The following is a 20,978-nucleotide window of genomic DNA, read 5'->3' as shown; positions in this document are numbered from 1 at the left end:
TTGACTAGTATTTTTAAACCAAGCCTCTTAAAAGATAATGTTGTTGATTAATAACAATTGCTGGTCGTTTCCCTCAAATTATTCCTTCTGCCTCCCCCCTGCCTGCCTTTTCTGTCTCTGAGCTATCATGTGTGAGGTTCTGTTCTTGGTCCACCCACCTTCTTAGAGGGCTGCTTCGTCTTGTGCTGCTCCCTGGACCTGCCTCCCAAGTTGAAAACTCCATTGGCCACTTTGGCTTGGCTGAGGGCTTAGGCTGGAAGCTGATTCTAGAGCACGGAGCAGGGCTTTGGCAATGGGGATGCTGTGGTCCGCCCTTGGGGAGTGGGCAAGTGGTGATTAACAACACAGCAGCCACCTAGGGGCAAGGGGGGCAAAATGCGCAGATGCTGAAACTAGGTTTTTTTTTTTTTTTTTTGAGACAGAGTCTCGCTTTGTTGCCCAGGCTAGAGTGAGTGCCGTGACGTCAGCCTAGCTCACAGCAACCTCAAACTCCTGGCTCAAGCAATCCTCCTGCCTCAGCCTCCCAAGTAGCTGGGACTACAGGCATTCACCACCATGCCCGGCTAATTTTTTTTTTTTTGTATATATATTAGTTGGCCAATTAATTTCTTTCTATTTATAGTAGAGCCGGGGTCTCGCTCTTGCTCAGGCTGGTTTCGAACTCCTGACCTTGAGCAATCCGCCCGCCTCGGCCTCCCAGAGAGCTAGGATTACAGGCATGAGCCACCGCGCCCGGCCTGAAACTAGTTTTAAAATTAAGAAACCTAACTACTCTTGACCAAAAAAGATCAGTGTTGTGCCCTTACCTAATTTTTGTTTCTTCTAATTAACTCTCCTTTGCTTTATGTGCTCTTTAATTTTCCTGATGGTCTGTGTTTCAGATTCAAGTACCATGGTCATACTGGGCTCTGCTTGTCCTGTCCTGGGTGAGGAACAAATGAAGGAATTGGGGCAGAGAGGACATGGAGTGACGCATGGTCGGACAGGTTCTAATAATGAAAATGCTTGGGGGTGAGGGCTGGTGGGAACCAGAGCCAGGCATACCACTAGAAGCCCCGAGTTAGATGAGGTAAGCAGATGCTCTTTTTATTCTTTTTAGAGATGGGATCTCACTGTGTCACCCAGGCTGGAATGCGGTAGCTATTCATAGGTGGCATCATAGCTCACTTCTGGCCACAGGCTCTCGAGGAGCTGGGACTCCAAGCACAAGCCACTGCACTTGGTTTGATGCTTTTTCGTTAGCTTCCCCCAAAACTATTTAATAATAGCATTACACATTTGGTCTAGGCGTATCCAACCACAAAAGTGGCAAGCACATCTGTCAGCACCAGTCTTCCCTCGCAGAATCAGGACAGATCAGACTTTTCCTTGGTTCCCACTTGTGGGCACGTCCGACAGAATACCAGGGCGCCATTTGCCTCCCGGCCCTGGCTACAGCTTGAGTTCACTGGGCATCGGCTCCCCTCTCAGGCCAGCCAGCAAGTTGTTAGCTGCCAATAAGGACATGGTGTTGCGAGTTCTGTAAGTGGCACTGCCAATGTGGGGCAGGATCACTGGAAAGAGAAGAGAGGGTGATAAGCAGGGTGGCTCAAGAGCCTTCAGTTGGGCTCTTTTATCATGTCTTGGCTTAGCCAGTGAGAAAAGAGAAGCTGCCTTGTCATTCCTTGCTTTGCCTTCCCTCCTGCTGCCACTAAGCATTCCATACCCTAAGCCCCAAGGGCTGAGACTTGGAGAAACAGAATAAAGGGACTCCAGGCTGTGGAAAGCCAGATGGTGTGATGAGAAGTTTGTATCCTAAATGTGGGACTAGCACAGGCCTTGGAGCTAATCTAGACCCCGCCCTTCAGTTAATAGATGGTGTCAATTTAGCTTAGGAGTTTAGCACTGGCCACCCACACCCTGTGTCCCCGAGAATGATGCCAGAGGGCCACAGGGCTTCTGATCTACAAAAATAACTCCAAGACGGAATGCTGGACAGCACAGCTCCCTCTGGCCCCACTAAGGGCCAGTGAAGTCATTCGTCCCTAAAAAATTGCCAGCTGGGTGTGGTGGCATGTGCCTGTAGCCCCAGATACTTGGGAGGCTGAGGCAAGAGGATCCCTTGAGCCCAGGAGTTTGAGTCCAGCCTGGGCAATATTGCCAGACCCAATCTCTTAAAAACAAACCAAAAAAACTACTCTTTAGAAGCAGTACCTAGCACCTGGGTCCCTGAACTAAACTCCCAGGCCTTGGGGGATGGGGCCAGTTTTCCTGGCTATGGCCAACAGTGCTGACATCACAGCCAGTGTTCCTTGCAGGCTGGGGTGGGAGGCGGGGACAGTAGAGTTTCCAAGGGCTGCAATAATGGGAGCATTCACTGGGGAAGGCAGTTAAAGACCTCCTGTTTGGGTGTCTATTCCAGAATTTAAGTAAAGCACGGGGACTTGGTCCAGACAGCCTAAGGCCCTGACCACTCACAGTCTGGGGGCAGAAGTCACACTAGCTACCTGAATAGAAACTTACTATAAAGGATTATTAACTAGGTATAAAGCTGTTAACTAGGTAATTGAAGAGGCAAACAGGGAAAACACTGAGGCAGTAGTTCTCTAAGTGTGGTCTCAGGACCGGCAGCATCAGTGTCATTTGGGAACTTCTGAAGCAGAACCCTTTGGGCTTGGGCCCAGCAATGTGTGTTTGATCAGTCACCCCCTCCTGGTGACTCTGAGGAACATAAACCCCCCACACTAGGGTATCAGAGGTAGCAACTGCTATAAGCATCTGCCACCCCAGGGATGGGGGGACAAAGGGAAGGGGTGGGACTGTTGAAACCTAGAAGACTAAAGGCAGGGCCCCACTGGAGTTGACATTCAGACTCTGCAGCCAGGCACTGAGTGGCTGTCGCTTGTGTCTCTGAGGGGGCCCAACAGGACTGGTTAACTGAGTGCTGGAAAAACTGCAAACTGGATTCTCCAGCAGGAAGCAACTGGTGCTACCAGATGCAACAGGAAGGCAGGAGCAAGTCCCCCGTGACAGGGCCTGGTAGGGCCAGCTGGCACAGCAGGAATCGGGTGCACAGAGGCCCAGCCCTGGCCAGGCAAAGCACAATAAATAGAGAAGTGGGCTTTGTTGCTGAGAGACAGCAGCTTCATAACGGGTACAAGTTGTAAAGATTGGAATGATAATTACACTTCTCATTTCCCACAGTTAAACTGATAATAGCAACTTATAGTACTAGCTATGAGTATAAGACACACAGGCCTACTCTGTCTTAAATCCATTCACCCTACACTCTGTGCCTTTAGGACAGAGCCAGTTGAGCATGCTCATGAGGCCCCTTTCTATTATAGACCACTGTCACTAACAACGTAAACAGTTACAGTCCCTGGGCGTGTCCCTTTGTGCTCAGCACTGCTCAGGCTAGCTTCACGCCCTGCACCTCCAGAACCCCCCACCCCAACACTGGCCCTGCAGGGCGGCAGCAGGTTTGCACTGGGAGGGTGCAGATCTTACCACAGTTCTTCAGGGTCAGGAGAGGGTGGTTTGTAGGCAGTGGTTCTGGGGTTGTCACATCCAGTCCAGCAGCTGCGATCTGACCACTGGCCAAGGCCTGGTACAGGTCGTCCTGGTTTACGACATCGCCCCTGGGAATGGCAGTGGTGAGACGGGTGCCCCAGCACTCCCTCCACCCAGGCCGCCTTCAGGGCAGAACTCACAGAGTGAATGCCCCCACTCACTTGGCACTGGCTTTTAAAGTGGTAGGTTTTAGAGTACGCTCACTAAGACCCTGTCTGTATAGGAATACAGGTCTTAGAGAATCCCCAGCCCTGCCACTTTCTAGCTGTGTGACCTTGGGCAAGAATTTCAACTTCTCTGTGCCTCTGTAAGATAAGAAGACCACCTAACTCCCAGGAATGCTGGGAGGATTAAAGTTTTCTTATGTGCACTATTGCACGAACAGGGCCCAGAAGTCTGCAACTGTGTTGGGCCCCATCCAGGTATTTCTAATCTGATCCCCTCCCCCTTGCCCCCCAGCTACCACAGCATGCCACCTGTACATCCTGGGTGCAAGCAGGTGCTCAGTAAACAGAAGCTCTGACTATGCTGACCAGCAGCACAAGCCCTGTGTTCCTGCACTCTTCACACTGCCACTCTCAGGTCACCTCCTTTATAGGTAAACTTTGGTAATTACAGGCACCTTAGGAGTAGATGAGGGAGCCCCTCAGGGTGACCTCATCCAATCCCTTCCTCCAAACAGATTTAAACAGGTTCAAAGGGTACCAGCTGCCCTGCATACATGCCCAGTGGCTTGAAGGCATCCCTGGGGACATTTTGAGGAACTAAGATAATTTGAGTTTTAGGGTCAGTCTTCCCAGAATCACAAGGTTCAAACTATCACTGAACTCAAGGTCAGACAGACCCAGGCTCAGCAATGTGGAACGTCAGCCTCTGGAGGGCCACTAGGGTCGTGAAGTCCAACCCTTTGCGGGAGGACGCCAGACCTGCTGGAGATTCCCTGGTAAAAGTCGCTGCCCATGTCGCCTTCGCTGCCTGTGTGAACACTGCTGAGTGCCAGGTCCTGAGCCAGGCCAGCGCCACTGCTAGGAACCAGACAGGCCTGGGCCCTGCTCTGATTCTCTTCTTCCTAACCCGGCTCTCTCATGTGTAACATTTCCCATGTATTTCTGGGTCAGTTGGTTCATTTATGGAAACTAGCTGGCTTGGCCTGGGTTCTCACTAACAACCAACAGGGAAGAAGATCCCCAGATTGCAGCAGTGGGGACAACTCCTCTCCAGGTTTACTGGGTGACCCAGGGATGTCAGGTGGCCCTAGGATACCTGCTGATGTTGACAAACACAGCTGTCTTCTTCATCTTCTGGAAGAAGTCCTTGTTGCAGAGCCCCCTAGTTGCAGGCGTTAAGGAGCAGGCCACGACGATGAAATCAGACTGGGCAGCCAGCTGGGGGACAGACACTGGGGGAGGGCAGGGCTCCATCAGATGTGGGTCTCAGGTGAGGGACAGCAAGATGGGGGGCAGACCAGACCCTTCCTCCCTCCTCTCATAACGGAAGCTTCCTGGACAACTTGGATGACTACAAAGTCAACTGCCATTCGTGGGATCCTGGTATATCACATCATTCACACCCCTTCCTTGGTGTAACAGATGGGGAAACTGAAGCCAGAGAGGGGCAGGAGCTTGTTCAAGGTCACACAGTGGCATCTGGACCTCTCTGGCTTTCACTACCTTCAGGGCCCAGTGCCAAGGGGGTGAGGAACGGCTGAGCCCAGCCTGCCCTCTGCTCCGCACGCCGTGCCCCACCAGGGCGCAGATCCACCTGGACTGAGGGGCACACACAAGGGCCGGGGCGGAGTCCACCAGTTTATTAAAAGGCAACGGGGTGAAGGTGCTCGGCCCGCCCTCACGTCCCTCACCATCCGTGCTGCTGTGTCACATGGGCGGTGGTGACAGGGGAATCTGAAAGACAGAAGCCCTGGAGTGCTCTCCTGGCCCTGAGAGGACTCACTGCATGGCCTGGGCAAGTCTCTGCACTCCCTGAGTGGGCCTGTGTCTGGGCCAGTAGACTGGACAACATCTAAGGGACGCAGCAGCTTCCGGGCATGCCTGGAGCTCCTGTGTTCTGCCTGAAAATGCCACCATGAAAGCAAACAGAGCTCCCCAACTGGGCATGGACGGGGCTCCTACGGAAATCAAGGTTTTACTTACCAAACTCTGCCTGGAATTCTGCTGCTTCCTCAGGCCTGGGTTGGCGCCCTGTGTATAGAAATCTCTGGACGCCAAACGGTTTCAGACGCCGAGCAATGGCCTGGCCTAGAGGCGAGAAGTCAGAGTCCAGGGCTGTTCCCAACCCCTCAGGGGCAGCCACCCAGGGCCCTCGGGGGCAGATCCTCCCATCAGCACAGCCCGATGTTAACTGGGCCCTTGTCATCCAGAGCTGGGGGCTGCCCTAGCGTAACCAGCCCCTAGCCAGCCCACACTGCCTCAGGGACCTAGAGACAGCTCCTTGGCATCTCTGTAGCTATGACTGGCTGATGCTGTCCTCTCATGGGCCCAGCCATCTTGAGGGCCACTTGCCAACCTCTGAGCCAGGACCTGGCGTCCCAGGAGATGCCTGGTCAAGCAGTCCCCTCCTGGAACTTCTGCTTTCTGTTGATGCAGTCTCAGACCTCAATTGACTTTTTCGTGGCAACTGCCAAACTGTCAACTTGCCCCAAACCTACAAGATATTTTCCTACATGCTGCTACTGAGACAGGCTTGGGCAGTTTGATTTCAGACTCAGAAAATGCCCCAAAGCTGCTGGATTCCTCCAAACAACTCTCCAGTGAGAAAGGCAGGGCCGCTAGCTCCACACAGGTTCTCCGCACTCCCTACCCTCACCCTGTACCAGGCATGACGACGGAACCACTGACAGCAGCCTCCCTAAGCCCCAGCTTTTCTTCCAGACTTCTCCAAATGGGCCACTGGAAGAAAAACAGCTCTGCCCTGTCTGCAGAACTGCAGGCAAACTCTGCCCACTGAGCTTTCTGGGTCCTGCGTTAAGGCTTCATAAATCAACTGCCTTCTAGAATCCAGGCCTGGGGGAGCATGGGCTCTCCCACAGTAAACCACTCCTAAAGGCCCCAATCTAATATTTGTAGCCATCATCTGTTCTCTATGGAACTATAATCGTGAAGAACCCTGGCCCTTAACAACCTTCTTCTATCACCTACTGAGTTCTTAAGGAACTCCTGATTTTTAAAAATGTATTCAGGCTGGGTGTGGTGGCTCACACCTGTAATCAATCCCAGCACTCTGGGAAGCCAAGGTGGGAGGATTGTTTGAGCTCAGGAGTTTGAGACCAGCCTGAGCAAGAGCGAAACCCTGTCTCTACTAAAAATAGAAAGAAATTAGCCGGGCATGGTAGCACATGCCTCTAGTCCCAGCTACTCAGGAGGCTGAGGCAGGAGGATTGCTTGAGCCCAGGAGTTTGAGGTTGCTGTGAGCGAGGCTGACACCATGGCACTCTACTCTGGGCAATAGAGTGAGACTCTTGACTCTTGTCTCAAAAAAAAAGTATTCATTTGCCTGAGTTTTATGAAGCTGTATCTCTCACTAGAGATATCCCCACCACATGCCAAGTGCCCTGATAGCATACAGGTAAGGCAACCCTTTCCAAAGGACTTCCAGCATTCCCACATGTGGTGCCAGGGACTCAAACCAAGCCACGAGAGCTGGGGGCAGGAGGGAGCCTCACCTATGCGCCCCAGCCCGATGATGCCAACGGTGCTCTGCGTGAGTCCGTAGCCACACATCCACAGGGGCTTCCACGAGGTCCAGCCACCGCTGCAGAGGGAAAGCGGGGCTGGTGAGAGGCCCAACCTTGAGCAAAGTTGGGGCCCACCGAAAACTCCCAGACCCACATCCCTGGCATGGTCCAAGGTATAAACCTGCCCTCCAGGTCACAGGACAAGACAGAGTGGGACAAATCACACCCACAGCCACTCGGTGCTGCAGAGCAGCAGCAGGAATGACTCCTCCTTTAAAGCCAGCGGGGACACAGAAATCGAGGGCTGGAAGAGTCCTTCCAGGCTCTCATACCATTTTGCAAAGGGGGAAACTGAGACCAGAAAGGGTGACCTGTCTGAGGTCACATAGCCGGGAAGAGGTGGGAGCAAGAGGCTGCAAACTCAGAATCTGCGATTCCAAAACAAGTTCTCTCAGTGCTCTAGGACAGCAACAAAAAGCAAAGCCACAAGGCCCCCCCGTGTTGCCCTGAGTGGGCAAGGGAACAGGGCCTGCCTTGAGCCACCTCCAATGAAGGTGCCAACTCCTAGATGGGCTGGAAAGTAGGACATTCAGCACTGTGTCTAGTGAGCCCTGTGACCCAAGCTGCACCTGCATGCCTCAGGCCAGCCCCTGCACCCGGAATGCCTCCCCAACCCTTGATGTACAGACCAAAAGCCCTGATCTGAAATCCTCAGGCCAGATGTTTAAATTGTCTAGTTTCTAGAAAGGCAGTGTGGTGCCCATGGTGTGTTCTACACACCACCCGGCAGTGTCAGGCAGTTCCCTGTTTCAAACACAGTGGTACATCTGCAGCAAAACTTAGGAATATTCACACTGCGTAGTAGAAATAAAAACCATAAATAGCCTCCTGTTAGTGTGGTCAGGTTTTGTTCCCCAAAGGTTTATGAAACAACTTTCAGCTCTCAGAGGTTTTTAGATTTCAGCATCACAGGGGAGGGACAGTGGACCTGCACCTCTGTGCTCAAGAGGACGTCCACTGCCTACTTCTCCGGGAAGCCTTCCCTGATTCACACTCCTCTCCCACTCTTTTACCAACCTGCAGAAATGACCTGTCCCTCCCTTCTCCTCTGCTCTCGTGACTTCTCTTCGTGCCGTTTATTGCGGCTGGGTCCGTGCCCCTCACTAGATGGAACACTTCTAGGGACAGAGACCACATTTGGGCCAGGCTGACACTCGTGCTCAGGAACCAGCTGCCGAGCTGAACCGGCTTTCCCACCAGCGGTTCACTTACTTCTTCACTTCTTCAATGGCCTCTGGCAACCGGCGGCAGGTGGAGAGCAGCAGGGACACTGTGAGTTCAGCGGTGGCATCTGTCAGGACATCTGGGGTGTAGCCCACTCGGATCCCACTACAAATCAGACATCTGGTAGGAACATCAGCCTCAAGCACCTTCACCAATGTCTACGGCTGGGACGTTTCCATGATGTTACTTTGCTCCCTCTTTGCTCTGTCTGCCAGGAAGCTCAGAACTCTAAAGGAGCACTTAGGAATATGTATACAGCCACACCACCCTCAACATGCCTGATTATGTCTGATCTCTGAAGCTAAGCAGGGTCAGGCCCGGTTAGTACTTGGATGGGAGGAATAGTCAGTTCTCATTCCCATGTTGATTATGTCTCACTTTGGGAAGGATATGAAGGTGGAAGGTCATGGTTCAAGGTATGGGGCAAGTAACTACTTTTCTAAATACCCTCATCTGAAAGGGAAATAATACTTGCCTTTTCTACTTTAAGGGCTTTTTGTGGGGATCAAAGAAGTTAATGAATGTGAAATGGTGACACCTATAGAGAGGTTATCTACTGCTTCTGATCCCTTGGGTTTACTGTAACTGACCTGTGCACATGTGGACAGGTTTTATCAAGAGCTACCTCACATTCTCCCTGGATAGTGGAGGGACATGAAGTAAAAAACAAACAAACAGTTCCTCTTCCTCCTCTGTCATAGCCACACCACACCCCAGGGGCCCTTCCAAAGGGGTCCAAGCTGCAGTTACCGCTTCTTAATTTCATCCAAAGCCAAGTGGTCAACGCCCACGGACAGGGTGCTGATGACTTTGAGATTGGCTCCTGTTGCACAGAAAATGCATCATTAGTATCTTTCCTCACGGAATTCAAAGCCACAATGCTGGCAACTAGGGTAGGGACACCTGCTTATTATTTTCTTAGAATGAAAGGAAAGGCCGACATTGCTGTTCTTCAGTTAAAACTCTGAGCAATCCTCTTTGACAGCTGCAGACACTGTGGCTCAGGGCGGTTAAGTGGCCTGGCCCAGTCTCCAGCAAGGCTGGGTTCACCTCAGGGCCTCTGCCACCAGCACCGGCTCTCACCGGCTGGACCATCCACCCAGTGAAGCCTCAGGTCTCTCAGCCACTCCTGGGGCCTCCCCAGGGACACCTCTGAGCACAAGAAGGTAGCTGGAGTGTGACCCTCTCATACCCTCTCCTCCAGGCAGGGTAGCAAAAGCTTCTGGGCCAGGGTCTGGGCATGGGTTGCCTCAGCACCAACTCACAAGGGTCCCTCCCCATCCAGCAGCCCAGTCACAACCACCTCACAGGGCAACGTTTACCCACCCCAGGGCTGAGACCTGTGGCTGGGATTGTGGAAACACATCCTGGGTGCCCGTTGGTGCTTGGCAGTGAGCTAGGTCCTCCCTCATGCCCACAACGGGGAGGGTCTTGCTGTGGTTACAGAGCAAGGCTGTGGCAGGACTGGAGAAGAGCCCAGGGCCTTGGGTGCTGTCCCCACACCCCACTGTCTCCACACCATGATCTCTGGCCTCCTAGGGTGCCCAGGGTTCACAGCGGGAGGGAGGAGCAATGTGTGTGCAGATGACATTGCAAACAACTGCCCCTCCGGCCTGGTATTGTCAGAAGCGCTCTCAGAACCCTGGGAGCGCACTGCAGGGCTGCCGGGAGCCAGCAGCAGCAGCTGATGAGCCCTCCCCGGGCCGGCCCAGTGCACACACCTGCGGCATCCAGCAGCCTCTTGTCCACACGGTCAGAGAGGAGGCAGAGCAGGCCGTGGGCCCCCGCCACGCCTTGCTCCAGCTCCTTGTCCGGGATGGGCTCGTCCGAATCCCACTGCTCCACCTCACAGCTGAGGGAAGGAAGGCGAAGCAGGCAGCTCCACACATGCCCGGGACCCCGCAGAGCTGGGAAATGTCCCTTCTGCTTGCTCTGCCCAGGCTGCCTGAGGCGGGGGACTCAGGGCCAGGCACGGGTGGCCTCAGAACTGTCCTGAGAGTGGTTGAGGGTGAAGGGCTGTCACAGAGCTGAGGGGCCCCTGGAGCAGAGCCGGAACTGTTAGGGGAAAGTCAGGGGGACGGCTCCTGGCTCAATGCAAAGAGCTCTGTCACACTCACAGGGTGCCTCGGGTGGCCAAGCAGCGGCCAACTGTAGGGAAGGCCAGTGTGTGTCGGGGGTGTTCCTGCACCAGACAGGGCTTGGATGTTCTCTGAGTCCATGAAACAGAAAACTCTTGGACTGTGCCAAGTAGGAGACAAAATCAAGGCCACTCAACATGGAGAGCTTCAGGGTGCCGCTTCCACATTAGCTCGTGGGAACCGGATACTTTTCCCAGTGCCATTGCCAGTGGGTTCAGTGCGGCCAGCACGCATGTGTGCAAGACACAGGACGGCTGCTGGCACCCCTCAGAACACCCAGCTGCAGCACCTCGAGGACTGAGCCCGGGCACTGGCCACCTTTCATCCACCTTTCCATGAGCAGAGCACGCAGCGTGAGCTGCTGCTACTACTAGTGCTGTGGGTTCGCCTTCCATATTCTCTTGCTTCACACAAAGCAGGTCCTCAGCAAAGGTTCTGTTGCACTGAGTGAAATTTTAAAATCTCACTTGCCCCTAGAATGGTTAGCGAGACTCGGTCCCACCTTCTTCCTGATACTGGAAGTGCAAACCTGATAAAATGCAGTGGTCAGACTGCAGTCAGACAGGGCTGAGTACAAACCCAGCTCCGCCAGCTGGAGCTGTCTGACTTTGGGCTGTATGACCTAGCCCCTTCCAGCCTCAGTTTTTAAATCCGTGAAACGGAAATTATAATACTGACTTCACAGTGTTGCAAGGATAAAAAGTTTATGTATATGAAGCACCTGGCAAGGCTGGCTGAGGGAAAGGGTTCAATTTTTAAAAGGTCATCAAAGGCCTCTGCCAATCATCCAAGGAGCCAGGTCAGTGACCACCACAGTCCCTGACCTCCCTGACCCCGTCTTCCTGTCGGAGGGTCAAGAATTAACAGCCTGGACCTTGCCTTGCCTCGTGGGCAATCTCTCCTGTCCAAAGGCCGCTGACCTCCTCCAGGCCCCCCCTCTTACCCGCCCACCGCCTGAGGGAATTGCAGGTCCCAGGGTCATTTCAAGGAGACACAGCTGGGACCCAAAACACTTTCTCTAAGCCTCCCCCAAACTCCAAGCTCGTCCCAGCGGGGCACAGTTGTAAAGTCCAGGCAAGGTCCTCCAAGTGCCAGGCCTGGCTCTCCTTGGTACTTGGGACCGCCCCGTCCTCTCCCCCTCCCCCACCCCAAAACAATTGAGGCCTCCGAAGGCCGCCTCCAGCCCTCCCGGGTGCAGCTCCGGGCGCCCCTAAAGGCGTGCCAGGAGATCGCCGAGCCACCCTGGGCAGGGGTGCCTGAGGCTCCAGGGCGGGCGCCGCAGGTGTCCCGGGGCACTGGTGCTCTGAGCTCGGGTCTCTTCCCCACACCCCCCCAGCGGGGCTCCCGGGGCGCGGAGCGGCGGGGGGCGCTGGGCTCTTACTCTGCGGCCCGGGTGAGCGCGGCAAAGCCCTCAGGGGGGATCCTGCGGGTGATGAACACCTTCATGAGTCGCACTGGCCTCATGTACCGTGCAGCCGGGGCACACTGAACCGGACCTGGCCGGACGGAAGCAGGACGGGAAGCGGGGGCGGGGCCAGAGCGGGGGCGGGGCGGGGGCGGGGCCAGAGCTGGGGAGGGCGGGGCCGAAGCTGGGGGTGGGTCCGGGGCGGGGCCGGAGCTGGGGAGGGCCGGCAGGGGGTGTGCGTGGGAGTGCAGGTCTCCGCTGGGAAGGTGTGGGGCTGTGGCTGTGTGTGACTGTGCATGTTCAGGGAGTGACAGGGACGGTGCGCCTTTGTGTGGGGTGAGTGTGAGGCTCCGAGTGTGCGCCTTGTGCGTCCGTGTGTCACGCAGCACCAGTGGAGCTGAGAGGTTCGGGGGTGATGCTGCCAAGCATGACACCCACCACCCTAGAGGCTGGGGTCGGGGTGGGTGAAGCGGCATTCCGAGGAGAGTTCGCTGTGAGTGTGTGTAGGTGTCTGAGTCCTGCCAAATAGGCTGTCAGAATGTGGGCCGATGCTGTAAGGGACCGATCCCATTCCCAGGGCCTGGTGCCCTCAACATGCATGCTAAGTCTATTCCATCTTGGTCACACTGTTCCAGGCAGGGGTCTCTGGTCACACAGACTGGGCTCTCAGTCCGACCTGACCTGTGCACTCTCAGGAGGCTGGGCGTGGCAGTCTGAATCCAGAAATGACCTCTCTGGTGTTTGGTGCAGCTCCCTATGTGAAAGCCACAATTGTGAGGGGAGTTTAGCTGGTCGTGAGCCACCCCCAGGCTTGCTGGACACCTGCTGACTGGCTGGAGGCCGCTCATGCACAGGGCCAGGGCCGAGGTGCTGCAAGGGGCCATGTGGGTCGTAGGCAGACCCAGGTGTGCTGTCAGTTGGCCCAGGGTCTGAATCCCAGCTCTGCCACTTACAAGCTGTTTTGCCTTGGTAAGGTCATGCCATCTTCCTAAGCCTCAGTTTCTTCAGCTACAAAATGGCGATAACACTTACCTTTGAGGGCTGCTGGGACTGTTGAACAAGGCAAGGTGTGCATGGGCTCTGGCCATGGTGCATGTTCAACACACACCGATACTATGGAGAACAGAAGTTAGGGGCTCAGGCTCTGAAGCCAGACTGCTTGGGTTTAACCCCCGCTCCACCACTAGCAAGAAATTATTAAACTTCTGTGTGCCTCAGTTTCCACATCTGTAAAATGGGAATGATATTATATACCTGCCTCATGGCTTGCTGAGAGGATGCGCTGTATACAGTGCTTACCTCAGCACGGTACTTAAATATTAATATATCCAAGGAAACCAATGCCCTGTGCCCAGGACAGCAGTTGGTTAGAGATGCAGAAGCTGAAGACAGCTTAGGACAAGGAGGGAGGGGCAGGCCTGTCCCTCAGTTCACTGGCTTCATTTCTGTTTGAGGGCTGTTCAGTTACATGCTCCCAGCCCTGGGAGGGCCCAGAGGGCAAGAGTGATCCCTTCTCCACTAATTTTATCTGAATTCATTTTGCCTCATGAGGGCCCAGGTGAGGGGACTCACATATCTACAGAAGTGACATCACCAACTTGGAATCACACAGCATGTCCTTGGGATTCCTGCCAGAGCTCCAGCCTGCCACCTCCCTCTCTTAGGTAACACATTAATAAATGTCTAACACAGAGACCATTATCTGCACTGCCAGGCCACTTCAGGGAGAATCTCTGAAATTCATCAAACAGTGGCACACAGATGTTTCTCTGTTCCCAGCCAAGCCCTCTGTCCTCTGTTAATCAGTGAGCGCCTTCTGTCAGTCACCTGAGCCCAGCTCCTCCCATACACCGGGACAAACAAGGACAGGGGGCACTGGACAAACCTATCCAGGTTAATAGGTCCCCTCCCCCAAAGCAATGCACACAGCTGGCACTCAACAAGTGCTCCCGGGTGGAGGGAATGGAGCAGAACATGGAATCAGCTGAGGGCCCAGGAAGAGGGATCTGCTATAGCGGAGGCTGACCCAGGCTTCAGGCTTCTCTGGGGAACACTGTTTGTTATAACAAGTAGTCCACATGTATGCAGCTCTTAGTAAGTTCCAGACACTGTCCCAAACACTGCACATGGCTGGTAACTCGCTAATGCTACTGCGTTCCAACACCTGTAAACGGCATACTGTTACTGTCCCCAGTCTGCAGACAAAGGAAGCTGAAGAACAGTGAAGTCACTTGCTTAAAGTTGCACAGCTACCAGGAAGCAGAGCTTGGATTCAAGCCCAGCACCCTGGCTCCAGACCTGAGCTCTTAGCCACCGTGCAAGCCTTGTGGGAGTGTGGAGGAAGGGGGACTTCTAGGTATTGGCCTGGGGGATTCTTCGATGGATATCCAGGAGGCGCACAGGGCAGATGCGGTGCTGGGGAAAAGGTGGATAAGTTGGGTTTGGCAGGTGGTGAGTTGATGCCTGGAGACGCTCAGGCGGAGGCCAGGAGGGAGGCTAGTCTATGGCTCTGGAGCTGGGTGAGGTCGGGGCTGGAGCTGCTCCTTCCAAAGTCACCAGTGTAGAAACTGTGGAAGAGGAGCCTGGAAGACACCTGGGCTACAAAGAGACAGGGGCACTGCTAAGGCAGGGGAGTTGCAATTTAGCGTGCAACAACCAAGAATGACAATAAAAATACAAGTGTTTGTATGACTTTTGAAATTTCACTTTTAGATTTAAATTTGGAATCTATTTGGAACATTTTGTGTGTATGGTTTGAGGTGAGCTCTTTTTAATGTTTTTCCAAGTTGTTAACCAGTTATTCAAGTGCTATTTTTATTTATTTATTTTTTACACCTACTCAAGTGCTATTTTTAAATGAGTGTTTTCTTTATGATGGGAATAGATAATAAATGCACAAGACACAAATTCCCAAAGGGTGAAATTTTTGTCTCTCCCACCCTGTCTCTGCCCCCACACCAGGTCTTCTCCCCACAAGGCAGCCACTGTTCCCAGTTTCTTGTACATCTTTCCAGGGATGTTTAACACATATATAAAAACATGCACATACTTTTTCATATAAATGGTAACAAAAACACTTTGCATCATCCTATCTTTTCACTGAACAGTGCATCTTGGAGATCACTCCACAGTAGTACACACAGAGCTGCCTCACTCTTTGTATTGATGCAGAGTATTTCACTGTAGGAACATCCATACATAATGAACGGTCCCCTAGGAATGGATATTTAGGTTGTTTCTCATCTTTTAGTATTCCAGCAATGCCACATGAAAAGCAGACATCATTTTGCACATGTGTAAATATATCTGTAAGGTAAATTCCTAAAGGCAGAATTGCTGGGTCAAAAAATATATGCACTATAAATTTTGATAGGTATTGCCAAATGTTTTTCATTGAAGTTCAATTTATACCCCTACCAGCAATGTATGAAAGCACCTATTTCCCCAGTGGATTATTTTTAAAAATTGGTATCTTGTAATTTTAATGTGTAGTTCTCCTGTGAGCCAACTTGATCATTTTTCATCCGTTTAAGAGCTGTTTCCTTTTCTATAAACCATCCATTCATATCCTTTGCCTATTCATATGAGCTGGGCATCTTTGTCTTAGGAACTATTTGTGCAATAAGGAAAATAGCCCTTTCTCTGTAAAATGAGTTGCAAATATGTGGCATTTTACCTAGTTCGTTGTTTGTCTTCTGATTTTGTTAATTTTTCAATGCAGTAATGTTTTATTCTTATGGCTTTGAGGTTTTGTCACACATGGTCTATCAGTTATCTGTTGCTGCATAATGAATTATTCCCAAATTCAGTGGTTTAGAGCAACAGCAGTCATTGTAGTATTATCTCTGATGGTTGAGGGTGCGGAGTTTGACTGGGCTCAGCTAGTGGTTCTCATTCCAGGTCTTCTGTGCAATTGTAGTCAGATGGCTGTTCGGCTAGAGTCATCTGAAGGCTTTTCACTCACACATCTGGCCATTGATGCTGGCTGTCAGCTGGGCCGTTGGCCCGAACGTCTACACACAACCTCTCTGTCCTGACCTCACAACCTGGAGCCAACCCAAGAGACAGAAAGTGGGGACTTTCAGTCTCTTAAAGCCTGAGCCTATGGAAACAGGACCTTGAGTGGTGTGGGGAAGGCAGGGCTCCACTGAGGCCCTGGACAAGATACTGCCCCTCTCCGGGCCCTCACTGCTCATTCATAAAGGGAGAGGAAGATGTACTAGAGCATGGATTAGCACACTTTTTCTTGAAAGGGCCAGATAGTAAATATTTTAGGCTTTGCAGGCCACACTGTCTCTGTTACAACTGCTCAAAGCTGCCATTATAGCACGAAAGCAGCCATGGACAATACATAAACAAATTGGTGTGGCTGTGTTCCCACAAAACTTATTTATGGCCATTGAAATTTGAATTCCATTTTTTTATGTATCACAAAATCTTTTTAATATATATACATAATTTTTTTTTCTGTGCAGGACCCATTCTTAGCATGGGAGTCATAAAAATAGGTGGCCCGTGGGTATTATTTGTCCCTAAACTTCTGGACTCCAGGAGAGTTTCTCACGTTAATTGCCCATGAATGACTTGGAGATCTTGTTAAAATGCAGATTCTGATCCCATCCCTTATGGAGAGGCCCAAGAACCTGCATTTCCTAGAAGCTCCCAGGAGATGCTGTTGTGGCCCATGGACTGCGCTTTGAGCGGCAAAGGGCTAGAGAATCAGCCCGCTCGGCCGTTTCTCAGTTCAAAGGCGGCGGTCCCAGCCGGCTCCACGCTGAAGATGCGCGGTCAGACGTCTGGACGCACGCGGGCCCTGGCATTTTCTGCATAGTCTTCGCCTCTGCCCCATGGCTTTCCTGCTTTATTTACTTCCTGTTTGTTTCTTGTGCTTCCCTCCAGCCTAACCTCCCCCAGCTAGAACATAAGCTCCCTGAGAGTAGGGACCTTGCTGCTTTGTTTAGCGCTGCTGTCCTACGGTCGGGCACAAGGCAGGCGCTCAGGAACGAACGGTGCCTGGTTGGCCTCCCGTGTCGCTCTTCCCCGCCGGGTCTCTGTCGTTCCATCACCACCTAGTGGGCACTCTTGTGTACTGCGGGGTGGGGGAGAAAATCGCGTCTGTCGGAGACTGATCCTGCTGAAGGTGGCGGCGGCCCCAGGGGGCAGAGCCGCCCTCCGGTGCCCGGGATCTGTGTTCTCGTCCCCAGCCCGGCGCTCCTTGGAGGGCCTTCCTGAAGGAGGCGGCACTTGAGCTGAGCAATGAGGGCAGTAAGATTTGGAACGGGAGGAATGAGAAAGGGAGAACAGGCATTCCTGGCAGAACCACAGCAAGAGCGTAGGCCTGGAGGCTGGGCAGCTCGGGCACGTGCCGGAAGGGGGAGAGCAAGTAGCAGCAGCTGAAGGCGAGGCCAGGTAATGACCCGAGGAGGAGAGGGGCCCAAGGAAAGGGAACTTCTTCCTAGTGAGTGATCCATGCCAGGTACTTCATAGGCACAAGTTCATTTAATCCCCACAAAGGCCAGTTGAAGTAGATTTTAGGACCCCCATTTTACAGATGAGGAAACTGAGGCACAGATCAGTGAAGTGACTTGCCCAATATCACAGAGCTTGTAAGGGGGAAGAACTGGATTCGAATCTAGATTGAATCTAGACCATCTGACGGATTCTCTTCTCTCTGATGGGGATGCCTGCCTTGGTGTGTGCTTGGCGGTGGGGTGGGAGGGGCATGTTGGGCCCATTATACAGACTTGGAAACTGAAGCCCAACAAGGGGAAAGGAGTTCCCTGATGCTGCACACCAAGTGAGGCCAGCTTTTCTCCTGGCCCCTGCCTGGGCTCCCATATGACAGCTGGAAGCTGAAGCTGCCACACAAGGGCCTGAGCCCTGGCCACCGAGGGTAGCAGAGGGACCAAGTGGGGCCCCTCGGCCAGCCCAGGCCCCTGGGAACTGTGTTTAGGTTTCAGTTCCCAGTCAGGTGCGCCCCTGGGGGAGCGGTGTGAGTGGCAGAGCTACAGGCTGGGGGGCCAGGCCTCCCCAAAGAATGAAAGGAGGCCCAGCAGGACCTGGCCCTGGGCTGACCGAGGCTGGCTTCCCCAGTGCAGTAGGGGGGAGGGCACCGGCTCTACCAGCTCAGTGGCAGACGCGGGTTTCCCCAGACTCTCATCCCAGCTGCAGCCTTGCATCCTGCGCAGGAAGCCACCTGCCTCTTTCTCAGTTCCTCAGTCCCTTGGCCTGCTCTTCCGGGGAACAGAGGGCCCCAGCCTGGGGGAGTCAGAGGGATTCGGGGTCTACCTCTGCTCAGACAGCATCAGGCTCCAAACTATGTGATAAGCATCCCGTCGATAAGCCGGCGAGTGGGCGCTGTCAGGATTCCCACTTTTGAGTGGAGACAACCGAGGCTCAGAGAGCGTCAAGTCCTACCCCGAAGGACTTGCCCAAGGTCACCGAGTCCGAGCTGGACCTCCAATCCAGGTCAAGGTAACTGCTTTGGTTTGAATGTCCCTTCCAAGACTCATGTAGAAATTTAGTTGCTATTGTGACAATGTTGAGTGTTGAGCCCTTTGAGGGGTGATTGGTCATGAGGGCTCGTGGGAGTAGGTTAGCTATGGCTGGAGGGGGCTCCTGATAAAAGGGCAAGTTCGCCCCATTTCTTTCTCCATCTTGGGCGTTTGCTGGCCATGGGATACCTTCCACCATGGGGTGACCCCGCCAGATGCCAGCGCCCTGCTGTCGGACTTCCCAGTCTCCAGAACTGTGAGCCAAATAAACTTTTCTTTACAAATCACCCAGTCTGTGGTATTCTTTCATAGCAGCAAGACAGACTAACCCCAAAGCATGTGACCACAACCCTGATGGCTGCCCCTGTCCTGAGCTGCCAGTGGCTCCTTTGGCTCTATACACAGCTGCTCATTCATCCATGGCCTCGGGGCATCACCTGGAGCTTCTACTGCCTAGGGCCCTGAGGCCTGGGCTGCGGGGCTGCAGGCTTCTGGTTTTCTGCTAATGTGGTCCCCACCGTGCCTGTCCCATTTCCCCCTGTGACCCTCCCCACAGGGTGCACACTCCATAAACACGTTCCCTGTGAGTGAGTGAATCTCTGTAAGTGTGGACACCATCCCTAGTTTTTCTACATGAAAGCTGAGGGTCAGTAGGCACAGGGACCTGCTTGGGTCACCTTCAGGCTCCAGGCAGAGCAGTGACCTGTCCAGGCTGCTGGCCATCCAGCCTGAGGTTTCCTCCACGAGGCGGTTCAGCCTAACAAAGCTCCCCTGGCAGCTTGTGCTACCCCAAATCCGGCATGTGAATCAGAGAGCTGGCTCCCTGGGCCACTTTTCTGCCAGGCAGAGGCCAATTGCCCAGTTGCTCAGCTGCCCCAGTGGTGTGCAAACACTCAGAATGTGTTTGGTTGGAGACCGCCAGAAGATTACCATAGCTGGATTTTTAGAGCTTCCTGGGAGGGAGTGCGTTACTTCTGCTGGGGATTTTTACTAGCGCATTTTCCTTAATCCTTCTTGGGGCATAGCTGGGATTTAGTAATGAGCTGTAACAGCTGGAATATTTGATCCTATGGTCTGGGCCACAACTGTTCATTCTTAAACAAGCTGGGCATCTCTTCTGGATGTCCTAACGCAGCTCCTGCAGGGTACCAGAGGAGCACCATTGCTCACGCAGGGCCAGAGCCAGCACCCCAATTGCGCAGATGGAGCTGCAGAGGCCCAGAGAGGCTGTGAGGCGGGGGCAGAGCCAATGGGGGCAGGACAAGTCTGTGTGCAAAGTCTCAACTGTGGGCAGAGACAAGGGGAGGAGCCACGTCCCAGGATCCAGGAACAGAAGACCATCAGAGAGGGCCCACCAAGGTGTCATGGGACCTCAGGGCAAGACTGTTCTTCACACTGGGGAGGAACCTGCAGGCCTCGGGCCTGGGAGGCATCGATCTCTTTTGCAGGGGAGCTCTCGAGGAGGATCGGCTTTCCCAGAAGCGGTCTTGGCTGAGGATTCATGAGCAAGTGATTTATTAAGAAAGTGCTCCCAGAATAAACCAGGAAGGGAGTGGGAAGCAGGAGGAGGAGGGAAGGGAGACAAACAGCGCATGTCTGGCCTGTTCCTGCAGGCTTCGATCTGGAGTGCAGGTTTCATCTCAGGGTCATGGAACCCCGGCACTGGAGCTGGGCTTCCAGAACCCCACGCCCCGTAGCAGCACCTCCCAGGCAGAAGTGATCAGAGTGCAGCTTCCCGGAGGAGGAGGCGTGGGACTTGCTGTGTGCGGGTTCTTCAGAGGAAAAAGGGTTTGAGCAGAGGCTGAGGGAGGAGCTCAGGCACACTGCTTGAAGGCCAAGGTTGCCACTTCCCACCTGGAAGAGAACCAAGCCCCATCCCTGACTTAGGACAGGCTGAGGAGGAGTAAGGAACAGGGAGGGGCAGGCGGCTCCCGGCAGGCCGCAGTTCACTCAACTACTGCAGCAAAAGTCCCATAAACACCTCTGGAAGTCCCTCTGTCATCTGCCGATGCTTAGGGCCAAAGCTGTGAACTGTGCTGAGGGACAAGCTAAGCAGTTCATTCATGAGTCACTGGCCTGCAATGGGCCCCGAGAAGCTGTATCAACAGGGGCTCAGGCCCAGGGCAAGGCGGGTGTCAGGCCTGGGTCCCCAGGGCAGAGCCTCGACTAAGACCAGCCCAGGGAGGTGGTTCTGTATTAGTGGCAACCCCTGCCCTTTCTGTTGAGCCCACTTCCCTTTCTTCTTCCCCTCCCTGAAGGCCCCACCTGGAACTCCTGGCCTCCAGCCTTGCCTTCTCCAACACACTCTCCTGGAGTTGCCAAAGGTCCCCTCTAAAATGCAAAACTGCTCCTGTCCCTCCCCTGCCTGCCACCTTCCATGGCTTCCCATTGCTCAGGGGAAAGCCCAAAGCTCC

General features: G+C 53.6%; 1 protein-coding gene across 2 annotated transcripts; it reads right to left on the bottom strand.

Annotated features, from left to right (window-relative positions):
- Positions 1-1,060: 1,060 nt before the first annotated feature.
- GRHPR (glyoxylate and hydroxypyruvate reductase) lies at positions 1,061-12,200 on the bottom strand. Of its 2 annotated transcripts, none has more exons than XM_076008853.1 (9): positions 12,047-12,200; positions 10,249-10,379; positions 9,278-9,350; positions 8,516-8,647; positions 7,232-7,320; positions 5,703-5,807; positions 4,816-4,951; positions 3,490-3,620; positions 1,061-1,553 (listed from the first exon to the last, which is right to left on the bottom strand). In XM_076008853.1, the coding sequence occupies exons 1-9, from the start codon at positions 12,127-12,129 to the stop codon at positions 1,432-1,434; spliced, it is 1,002 nt and encodes a 333-aa protein (XP_075864968.1). In that variant the 5' UTR covers positions 12,130-12,200; the 3' UTR covers positions 1,061-1,431. The 2 variants fall into 2 exon arrangements, with proteins under 2 accessions (XP_075864968.1, XP_012624560.1); XM_012769106.3 differs by having other exon boundaries at positions 8,516-8,632.
- Between the last annotated feature and the right edge of the window lie 8,778 nt (positions 12,201-20,978).

Source organism: Microcebus murinus, chromosome 12 (genome assembly GCF_040939455.1).
Source record: "Microcebus murinus isolate Inina chromosome 12, M.murinus_Inina_mat1.0, whole genome shotgun sequence".
NCBI lineage: Eukaryota > Metazoa > Chordata > Mammalia > Primates > Cheirogaleidae > Microcebus > Microcebus murinus.
The sequence above is the reverse complement of the archived record's forward strand: the minus strand, read 5'-3'. Positions and strand labels throughout refer to the sequence as shown.